This window comes from Crocuta crocuta, unplaced genomic scaffold, assembly GCF_008692635.1.
Source record: "Crocuta crocuta isolate KB4526 unplaced genomic scaffold, BGI_CrCroc_1.0 scaffold113, whole genome shotgun sequence".
NCBI lineage: Eukaryota > Metazoa > Chordata > Mammalia > Carnivora > Hyaenidae > Crocuta > Crocuta crocuta.
In genome coordinates, this window is record NW_027530368.1 from 12,045,554 (window position 1) to 12,057,241 (window position 11,688).

The 11,688-nt window shown below is 37.2% G+C and overlaps 1 protein-coding gene across 2 annotated transcripts in view; it reads left to right on the forward strand.

Annotated features, from left to right (window-relative positions):
• The window catches only part of FAM161A (FAM161 centrosomal protein A), a 24,208-nt gene extending 16,149 nt beyond the window's left edge, over nucleotides 1-8,059 (forward strand). For both annotated transcript variants that reach the window (XM_077766449.1, XM_077766450.1), the window contains 2 exons: nucleotides 6,887-7,041; nucleotides 7,484-8,059. In XM_077766449.1, the coding sequence (XP_077622575.1) occupies nucleotides 6,887-7,041; nucleotides 7,484-7,622 (294 nt within the window). In that variant the 3' untranslated portion in view covers nucleotides 7,623-8,059. The remainder of the gene's footprint in view (nucleotides 1-6,886; nucleotides 7,042-7,483) is intronic.
• Nucleotides 8,060-11,688: the final 3,629 nt, after the last annotated feature.

Consider the following 11,688-nt stretch of genomic DNA (forward strand, 5'->3'; position numbering starts at 1 on the left):
TTAAGGTGAGTCTTCATGATATGGTTTGTAAGTCTTTGAAGAATTAAAAAATAAAACAAAACGCTAATGGAATCAGATTTATTTCTGCCAGGTTTTTTTTTTCAGTTTCATTGAGATATAATTGACTTAGAGCACTATATAAACTTAAGGTGTACCGCATAGTGACTTGATATACATATATTGCAAAATGATTACCACCTTAAGTTTATTTAATAACCATTACCTTATATAGTTACCAAACTTTTAGGGTTTACTCTCTCAGCAGCTTCTTTATTTAAATAATATATTTTATTCTTTTAAGTTTATTTTTGAGAGAGAGAGAGAGTAAGAGAGCTTGTGAGCAGGGGAGGGGCTGAGAGAGAGGGCAACAGAGGATCCAAAGTGGGCTCTGTGATGACAGCAGAGAGCCTGATGCAGGGCTCGAACTCAAACTGCGAGATCATGACCTGAGCCGAAGTTGGAAGCTTAACCAATTGAGCCACCCAGGCGCCCCTCTTAGCATCTTTCAAATATACCATCCAGTGGTATTAACTAGAGCCATCATGTTGTACATCACATTCCCAGTACTTATTTATCTTGTAACTGGAGGCTTATACCTTTAACCACTTTCATACAACTCCCCTGGTAACCACAAATCTGATCTGTTTTTCTTTTCTTTTCTTTTTTAATTTTTTTAATGTCTTTTTAATTTATTCCTGAGAGAGAGAGTGCATGAACAGGGGAGGGTCAGAGAGAGAGGGAGACACAGAATCTGAAACAGGCTCCAGGCTCTGAGCTGGCTGTCAGCACAGAGCCTGACGTGGAGCTTGAATCCACAAACCGTGAGATCATGACCTGAGCTGAAGTCAGACGCTTAACCTACTGAGCCACCCAGGTGCCCCTCTGATCTGTTTTTCTAGAGGAGTTTCTTCTGTTTTTGCTTTTAGAGTCTACATATAGTGAAACCAGACAGTATTTGTCTTCCCCTGATTTATTTCACTTAGCATAAAGTCCTGAAAGTTCATCTATATTATTGCATATGACAGGATTTCCCTTTCTTATGCCTGAATAGTATTCTACTGCACATATACCACATTTTCTTTATCCATTAATCATTTGATGGACACTTATTTTGTTTCCATATCTTGGCTATTGTAAATGATGCTGCATTGAATGTGGGGGTGCAGATAATCTCTTCAACGTAGTGATTTTGTTTCCTTCAAGTAAATACCCAGAAGTTGAATATTGCTGGATTCTATCATATTTCTATTTCTATTTTGTTTATTTATTTTAATGTTTGTTTATTTTTGAGAGGGTGAAAGAGAGCAAGGGAGGGGCAGAGAGAGAGGAAGACAGTGAATCCCAAGCAAGCTCCGCATGATCAGTGCAGAACCTGACGTGACCTTAGCCAAAATCAAGAGTTGGACATCCAGCCAGCTGAGCCATCCAGGTGCCCCTTGTATTTCTATTTTTAATATTTTTGAAGAAACTCTGTACTGTTTTTCCATTTACATTCCTTCCAGTAGTACACAAGGGTTCCCTTTCCTCTACATCCTCACTAGCATTTGTTATCTCTTGTCTTTTTGATAATAGCCATTGTAACAAGTGTGAGGTAGTATCTCATGCAGTTTTGATTAACATTTCCCTGATGACTAGTGATGTTGAGCACCTTTTCATGTACCTGTTGGCTATTTGAATATCTTATTTGGAAAAATATTCAGATCCTTTGCCCGTTTTAAATTGGACTATTTGGTTTTTTTGCTGTTGACTTGTATGAGTTCTTTATATATTTTTGATATTAACCCCCATCAGATAAATGATCTGCACATATTTTCTCCATTCAGTATGTTACCTTTTCATTTTGCTGATTGATTTCTTAAGTGAATCAATAATTTTCTTTCTTATCTACAGTTACTGAAAGGACTTGCTTTTCATTGGAAAATAATTAGATCCTATGAACAGTGAATCCTGATTTTACTAAATTTATACTCAGTTTTACAATCTTCCCCTAAGAGATATTTGTCAGTTTCACATCCTCTTGTCCTTTGTACTCAAAAGGGAGGTGTTCTTATGAGTGACATAGCTAAACAATAGAATCACTGGAGGTTACAGGTGTTGTGTTTTGAATTTCAACTTGTTACATTTGGAGCTTCCTGCCAGCATTATAGGATAGTTCTTTTCAGTGATTCACTGAGGACAGAGACATATATTGTAAGTGAATTTATGTATTACACTCTCCCAAAGTTATGGGAACCCTTTACTTACAGATTTGGATATAATTTTATGTAATGCTTTTCATTTTAAGGGGTGGGTTTCTCTTCTTAATATTTCAGTGTCAACTTGGAAAAATCATCATAAGCTGTTCTATTTAGCATAAAGTGATTGACTTTGAGCTCCTAAAGTAGTTATTTCTAGTTCCTAGCTGCAGGTTTTATGTCTGTTTGTCTGGCAGATCTATCTATACAGCTTTCCCATGGGCATCTTACATTCATCTTGCCGAAATTAGGGTCTTCCTCTTTGATTTCCTATTTTTGTTGGACCACAGTTTTGGTGATTGAGAACCACTTTTCCTCCCTCTTTCAGTTGCTACTAAGAGACATGGCAAGTTTTCTTCCTAAATAAAACTTGGACCTTCCTTTCTCCATTCCCACTGGTGAAATGCTTGGTAAAATCTCCGTCATCTCCTCTCTGAGTTATTGTAATATTTGACTCATTTTCCTCCTTTGCTCTTTGCAAAGCCACGCATTATATCTTCACTTTACCATTCCCGCTCCCTTGCCAAATCTTAACCCTGAATACGTAGTAAATAACTTCTGAAAACAATGACAGTCATCCATTTTCACTGATTCCACTCATTCTCATTTTCAGTGAGTGGTATCAAGAGATCTTGGAGCACCTGGGTGGTTCAGTCAGTTAAGTGGCTGACACTTGGTTTTTAGCTCGGGTCACGTTCTCCCGATTTGTGAGTTTGAGCCTTGCGGGATTGTGGAGCCTGCTTGGGATTCTCTCTCTCCCTCTCTCTCTGACCCTCCCCTGTTTGTGCCCTCTCTCCCTCTCAAAATAATAAACTTAAAAAATTATAAAAGAAGAAATCTTGTCACTGACTTCTTCAAACATTACTACAAAGTGGGTCTGTCTGTCTGTCTTTCTTTCTTTCTTTCTTTCTTTCTTTCTTTCTTTCTTTCTTTCTTTCTCTCTCTCTCTCTCTCTCTCTCTCTTTCTCTGTTTCTCTCTTTCTCTCTTTCTTTCTTTCGAGAGTGCAAGCAAGGGAGGGACAGAGAGAGAGGGAGACCAGGGATCCAAAGCAGGCTCTGCATTGTCAGCACAGAACCTGATGTGGGGCTCAAACTCAATGGAATTAGGATTGGACCCAAGTCAATCCTTCCAAACACTTAACACTAAGGTGTCCTGCTTTCTCCCAGAAGATAACAGCCTGAGCCTTAGCATGTATAGGTCCTCTACATTCTGATCTACTACATTGTCTACCACAGCATCCCTCCAGCCCCCACCATACCAGACTACTAGTTTCTTTCAGAAACTTTCCTTCAGATCACATCAGTCCACTAGTTTCAAACTTGAAATCTTTATTGATGCTTTTTCTGAACACTCTTCGAGCCTTTTCCTATTTTTCCTCCTAATCTTTCAAATTTTCCTATAAAATCACTTCTTGCATTGTTTCCCAGGTTGGATTGGGGACCCTTTCCTCTGTGTTTTTTATTACCTCAGCATACCTCTGTCTTTGTTCCTGCTATATCGTGTGGGTATTAACTGTTTCAAGATCTCTCTTCCCCTCTAGCTAGTTACTTTTGAAGGTTGTGATCACATCTTTGTATGCCCAGTACCTAGCACCTAGGAGAACATCTGGTACAGTGGAGATGTTAATAAACATTTTTTGAGCCCAAACTGAACCGTTATGATCAAATTAGCCCGATGATGACTTCTCATTCTTGTCTAGGATTAGCCCAGGCTGAGAGCACTGCCCTGCCCTACTAGTGATGAGTCTCAGCGTGAGTAAGCAGTTTTGCCATGCTGTCAATTCCCAGTTCCTAAGCACAGAGACAATGAGGCAAAATAAGTAGCGCATGTGAAATTAAACCCATAAAGAAGTTTTAAATGTTGAAAACATAGGTCAGTTTCATAGCTGCTTCTACTTCTGTCACTTCTGGCCCTCACATACGCTGTTACCCTGCCCAAAAAACTTTTCTGTCTCCGTACCCTCTACCTCCCATGAGGACTTGTTACAAAATAAGTATTCAATAATTAAATAAATGACATCATTACTGTAAATGAAACTTATGGTTATGAGAAGTAAGTACTTTTCCTCCTTCAAATGAGGACACTGATTTATAGACAAACTCATCATTGCATGTTATTTTGGTTTCCTGAAGAGAAAACACTAATTTTTTTGCAGTATTTGGTAGTAAAATAAAATAATTGTACAGTTATTTTAATTGTTCCTTTTATTTCATAGTCTGTACAATTCTTTTGTGTGGTGAAATGCAAAGAAGAAATGTTTATTTCAATTAAGAATAATTATACAGTAGAAGTACCTGAGTGGCTCAGTCAGTTAAGTGTCCAACTCTTGGTTTCAATTCAGATCATGATCTCATGGTTCATGAGTTTGAGCCCTGCGTTGGGCTCTACACTGGCAGTATGGAGCTTGCTTGGAGTCTCTCTCTTTCCCTCTGTTTCTGCTCCCCTGCTCGCTCTCTCCCTCTCTCTCTCTCTCTCTCTCTCAAAATAAATAAATAAACTTTAATTATACACTATTTGCCGTGATATACAATATTAAAAGGTAATTAATTCTATATATAGAGTGACGGGCAGTGACTCACCATTGCTTTGGTTTTGTTAACATAAATTAGTACAATTTTTTTCTTGCAGTCTGTTTTGCTGTGACTATTGCTGCTAATTAACAGCTGTTATTTCATTAACTCACAACTTTATGCATTGTCCACTTATTAGCATCAGTTGTGGTCTTGCTGCTCTTGAGTTGTTCTCTAGGAAAGTAAGCCTATGATCCAATACAGAACAAACTGTGTTGTCTTGCGTGTTGTCTTGTTTCTTGGAAATCACAGGGTTTATTAATTGAGTAGATGTTAAATTCTAAACCAAATTCAAATGAAGACTTATGAGTATTAACTTTACTATCATTTTACTCTCTTCTATATTTAATTTGTTTAAATCAGCATATACTGTTCCTAATGAATTTAGGGTTAGGTTTGGGGTTTCTTTATTCTACTTTACAGTCTGAGACTAGTTCTTATCTTCTCACTTTGCCATGACTTTCAGTTCCTCAAGGGTTGTCTGTTGATATTCATAGCCTCTGGATGCATTTTTATTTACTTTTCTAAAAATTGTTGTTATTCATAGTGAGTGCAATTAGCAGTGCTTTTTCAGTTTTCCAGAGCATCAGGAAATCACTGGTGGTAGTTTGTCCATTGTAATTGGTCTTTGCTACTTTTGTTTCTCCCACGAAACACCAGATGCCATGTTCCCTCCTTATGCTGGAGTCCTTAGGTTAGGCAAATCAGTATCTGACCCCTGCATTACTGAAGTCAGGTTTAAGCCACCTTCAAACTCCAGGATGACCAGTACTACTTAGAGAAAGCAGCATGGGATAGTAGGACAGACCCAGGAACTGGTCAGGACACTTGGTTCTACCACTCATTGTCTTTGTATCGGATGTTTAACCTACTGAATTACCCAGGCACCCCCAGATGGCAATTCTTGGCCCTATACTAGTTCATATCCACTCATAGGAGGTAAAAATTGACTAAAGCTGAGGCACTAGCATGAACCCCAGTCATCTTGTGACCCTGGAAAGCCTGTGGTCTCAGGAACTGTGATGACTCCTGACTTGCTTCAGGTGTGAGAGGGTCATCACAGGTCCCAAAGCCAGGAAACAACATTCTGGAAATTTGAACCCAGTTCAGAATTCTTGTTCTTCTTAGTGTATCCATTGCTTTCTTTGGAGTAAAGACAACAGTGATGATTTTATCATCTTTAGAGATGTGGTGTAAAGAGTAAAAATTGTACGTAAAGAGTAAAAATTATAGGAGGAACATAAAAGAACCCCCTGACAACTCACAAACTTCTTTTCTTCCTGATTTCTTCCAGATATCCTTGAACAGCCATAAAAGCATATTTTTAAAAAGTATATAAAACAGGTATAGTGTAAAGAATAACCATAGGTCAAAACTCATGTGGCTACCACCCAGGTTAACAAATAGAACATTGCCAGCACCTCAGAAACCCTGGGTGCCCTTCCCAGATCGAACCTCCCCACCCCTTTCCCCTGGAGGTAACCACCATTCTCAACTTCTGAGATAACTTCTGGTTTTTTTGGTCATTACTGTTCTGTTTGTTTTGTTTTTGTTTGTTTGTTTGTTTGTTTTGCAGTTTTACCCTCCTATGTAGCTCTGTACCTATCCCTACACAATATAGTCTAGTTTTGTCTGTTTGGGGACTTTATATAAATGAATCATACATTCTGTATGTATTCTCTAGTGGTTTGCTTCTTTTGCTTAGTATTATATTTGTGAGATCCATCCATGTTATCATCGACAACTAGAGTTCACTCATCATCATTGCTTTATTTTACTCTGTTGTATAAATAGACCACTATTTAACCATCCTATTATTGATAGGTATTTGGGTTGTTTCCAGTTCGGGGTTGTTTACAAACTGTATTATCCGGAACTTTTCTGTACATGTCTTCTCAGGCACACCTGTAGGACCTTCTCTGGGTATATGCCTGCGAGTGGGTTTGCTGGTCAGAGAGTCTGCCTGTTTTCAGCCAACTGTGATTATTGAATTTAATTTTCACTGGAGTTTTAACCCATACATTTTTAATGGAAATTTAAAGTCTTTTGTTCTCATCTAAAAAGGTTTGTCTTTCCTGTAGAAAAATGCAAGAATGGCAGCAGAAAAGCATTACTCTAACACCCTAAAAGCACTAGGACTATCTGATGAGTTTGTTTCAAAGAAAGGCCAAAGTGGAAAAATATTTGAGTACTTCATCAATCAAGAGATGAAAAGTTTCATTGAAGAAAAAGAAAGGTAACATATATAAGATGACTAAATGGTTTACCTTTGAGAAAAGTTCTTACCTACTGGAAAGCATAAAACTGTTCTGTATTTTTAAAAGATCTTTTAACCTAACAAAATACACGTGAACTGTTGTAAAACATTGGTATTTTAATGCTTGGCACATTCAAAACATTATATAGTGATGAGGTATCTTGTTTTTAAAGCAGGAACATTTAAATTCTAATAGAAATAAATGATGAAAATAGTTAACATGCTTTCAAATGGAGTTTTGAGAGTCAGTCAAGGTTTGAAATAAATCAGTTTCCAATTGGCACTTTTATAGAGTTTTCTTGATAAATCAGAGTTCGTACAGTTAAGGAAGACTGACTACTTGGTACACATTGCAAAGGGTTTGTTGACCTTTAAACCAAATCATTTTTCCTGTGAAAGATTGATAAATTTCTTCCTTCAGCCTTAATGAAGAAGAAAAAATAGAAGAAAGAGAGAATGGGGAAGAAAATTGTTTTATTGATACCAACAGCCAGGATTCTTACAAGGAAAAAGAGGAAGCTGATGAAGAGAGTGGAGACGAGAAATCTGTTAAAGAGTAACATGGAATCCGCAGGGTCTCCTATCTGAGCCCCTGCAGGTGACCGCAGCCTTGGGCATTAGCATCCGTGTTCATGCTGTTCAGAACAGCAGCGCGAACCCTGCAGTGTCTACAGGGCTCTTGAGCAAAGTCATATGTAGTCTACAAAGGCCGAATCCAGCCAAATGAATGGTCGTTGGGTCAGTTAGAGTAAGGCTTTGGCTAGTCAGTTTTTTAAATTGCTACATATAGTCTGTGTGTGACTTTGATCTTATATTTTTAAAAAGCACTTGAGAATCACAGTTGTCACAAACTGATTAGTTATAAAAATATATGTTACTTCCTTATTTGGGGTGGAAAAAAGTGGCTTAGCATTGAGAGCAGAGAGAAGTATTTGCTTTTGATGATTTGAAAATATTTTTCTGGGAGGGCTGAATCAATAAAAATCTTAAAATTATACTATTTGCCCATTCTTTTCCTCTGCAATACATCTCACAAAATGAATCCTCACACTTGTTTTACTGGGTATTTTAAGTTTCTTATCTGAGCCACTTTTTAAAAAGTAATAAAATACAGAAAAAATAGTTACAAATTTGCGTACATTTCTGCACTGAGAGTTTGCTGTTAAATTATCCATACCCTCATTACTTTTTCTTTTTATCCCTAGTCTTATTCCAAGTTATTTTTGATATGTAAATTATTGGAAACGTTTTTATACCAGGTATTTTTAAAATTCTGTGTATTATGATGGAAATGATTATAAGCGACTGAGTTATAATCTTAATTGAAGGTAAATATCAACACTCTTGTGTATATAATGAAATTGTACATAGTAACTTGTCTAAAGCAAATCTCCAAAGAAATTCAGATTTAACTCTTTTTTATTTTATTTAAAAAATAATTTTTTAAATATTTTATTTATTTTTGAGAGAGCACAAGTAGGGTAGAGGCAGAGAAATGGGGACAGAAGATCTGAAGTGGGTTTTGTGCTGACAGCAGCGAGCCAGGTGCGGGACTTGAACTCACGAACCTTGAGATCATGACCTGAGCCAAAGTTGGACACCCCACTGACTAAGCCACCCAAGTACCCCCAGATTTAACTCTTTAATATGTGACCCAGTTGTGCTCAAATTTTCATACACTATTGCAGTCATATTTTGTGTTTCTCTGAATTATGGTAATTTGATTTTATGAATCTATCATTTTTCCTCTTTAAGCAAATTTTTGTTTTAAAAATTCAAAACCAGACATAAATATGTGATAGGATAAGACATTTTCTTTTGTAAAACAGCCTTCTTTAAAGAGAATGAACTAGGGGCTCCTGGGTGGCTCAGTGGGTAAAGCTTCCAACTTTGGCTCAGGTCATGATCTTGCAGTCTGTGAGTTCAAGCCCTGTGTCTGGCTTTACGCTGACAGCTTCAAGCCTAGAGCCTAGTTCAGATTCTCTGTCTCCCTCTCTCTGCCTTCCTTCCCCCACTCATGCTCTGTCTATCTGTCTCTCTCTCTCAAAAATGAACATTAAAAAAATTGTTTTAAAAACATGAACTAATATAGATGTATAGAATAGCAATGTTTCACAACTGGAAATCTATACTTTCAAGTAAGAAATAAGGTGATTTTTCTCAAGGGCACATGTTTACTTGTAATCCCTTTCCTACCATTTGTGTCAAAACTATTTGTCACTATAATTAGATTGTAAACTCTTTGAGAGTTGGCACCATTTTAAAATTCATTTTGTATTCCTTTAATATTTTGCACAGGATTGTGCATATGGTAAGCACTTAATAAAGTCTTGAATAAATAGATGAATATGGTTTTTAATTATAATTATTTCAGAATGAATACACAGGGATTAAAAGCATCTCCCTTCTAATTTATTGAAAGCCTATGAAACACAATCCACATGTTTTAATATTTAAAACATGACTTGCTTCCAAGGATTTTCTCCTCATTCTGTCCCTTTTCAGTTAAATGGGGACAGTGTGGAACTTGGTTTCAGGACCAATGCTCAGCTTGCTTTTCTTTTCTTTAAAAATGGGAATAGGATGTATTTGGGTACCTGCGGGAGGGATTAGATGAAATCATGTATGGAAAAAGCTCTTTGGAAACTAGACTATTCAAATGATGATGTCAGAGGACAGAATACTCCTGAAGAAACTTTTAACTTTCACTAACCATACTTTTATTTCAACTAGATACAAAGTGATTTAAGTATTGTGTTAGAAATGATGTTTCGGCGATGCTCAGCATCCCTCCTCATCAGGGAAATGCAAATCAAAACCACACCGAGACACCACCTCACACCAGTAAGAGTGGCTAAAATGAGCAAATCAGAGGACTCTAGATGCTGGCGAGGATGTGGAGAAACGGGCACCCTCCTACACTGCTGGTGGGAATGTAAACTGGTGCAGCCCCTCTGGAAAACAGTGAGGAGGTTCCTCAAAAAATTAACAATAGAACTCCCCTANTGATGTTTGGGGGTGCCTGGCTGGCTCAGTCAGTAGAATGTGTGACTCTTGATCTCAGGGTATTAGTTTGAGTCCCATATTGGATGTAGAGATTACTAAAAAAAATAAACTTAAAAATAATGTTTCAACCATTTTTTATTTTATTATTTAAACAAAAAAATTTTTAACGTTTATTTATTTTTGAAACAGAAAGAGACAGAGCACGAGCTGGGGAGGGGCAGAGAGAGGGAGACACAGAATCTGAAGCAGGCTCCAGGCTCTGAGCTAGCTGTCAGCACAGAGCCTGACGCGGGGCTCGAACCCACGGACTGCGAGATCATGACCTGAGCCGAAGTCGGACACTCAACTGACTGAGCCACCCAGGCACCCCTTGAACCATTTTTTAAAAAACAAATAGTCTGGTAAACATGAAGCCAAACTTAAAAGACACTGGCAGTTTCAAATCTTTCTATGCAAAATCACAATTTTTCTTTTAGAAAACATCAAAATGATAGCTGAAGGATGTCTTTAGCGTATGGTATTACACAATGATGGGACAAATCAGTCTTTTAAAAAAATACATATATATATAGTTTATCTATTTATTTTTGAGAGAGAGAGTAGGGGAGGACCAGAGAGGGCGACAGAGAATCAATCTCAGACAGACGCCCCTCTGCCAATGCAGAGCCTGACACGGGGCTTGAACTCACAAACCATGAGATCATGACCTGAGCCAAAACCAAGAGTCAGACACTTAACCGACTGAGCCACCCAGGTGCACAATGAGTCATTCTTAAAGATGAAATCAAATAAAGTTTTCAGGTGGTAGGTAACCAAAAATGTTGTACATTTGTATCATCAGAATTTGCTCCACAATTCTTTTCACTTATAGGATTGTCTGTTATTCTTGATTAGCCTAGCATCAAGAAGGTTATGCTCTTTTCCCCTTAAATAAGAAAAATATTACTGGGTTACAGAGTGACTTCAAACACATATTTCTTCAGAAGAAATCATCTGGGTAATGGAGTATTAAGAGATTCTCTCTCTCTCTCTCTCTCTCTCTCTATATATATATATATATATGTACTTAATATTTTTTNCTAAATTTTTATATTCATATAATATATGGTATATATAAAATTTATACTGTATATACTGCATGGCACACACATATGTATATGTATATATATGTAGAAGATTTTAGAAATTTAGAAATTTTAGCCACCTCTGGGTGGCTCAGTCAGATGAATGTCAGACTTCATGTCAGGTCATGATCTCACAGTTCATGAGTTCATACCCTGCATCAGGCTCGCTGGTGTCAGTGTGGAGCCTGCTTTGGATCCTCTGTCCCTCTCACTCTCTGCCCCTCTCCCACTCGTGCTTGCTCTCTCAAAAACACTTTTTAAAAATTACTTTTGCTCCCTTTATCTAGTTTATACAATAAAACAAATTCACATACCTTTAAGGATACCAGGCATTCTATTCATGGACAATATTTTTAAAGTTATTTCTCACAATTTGAGAGTAGCAAAGATTTCAACATTTAGACCTAGGCAATAAAAATCATAAACATTAAAATATTGCCTTAATGCTTAAAAAATATTTTTTAACCCTTCTCAACCATCATATGCCTGTGTGTAG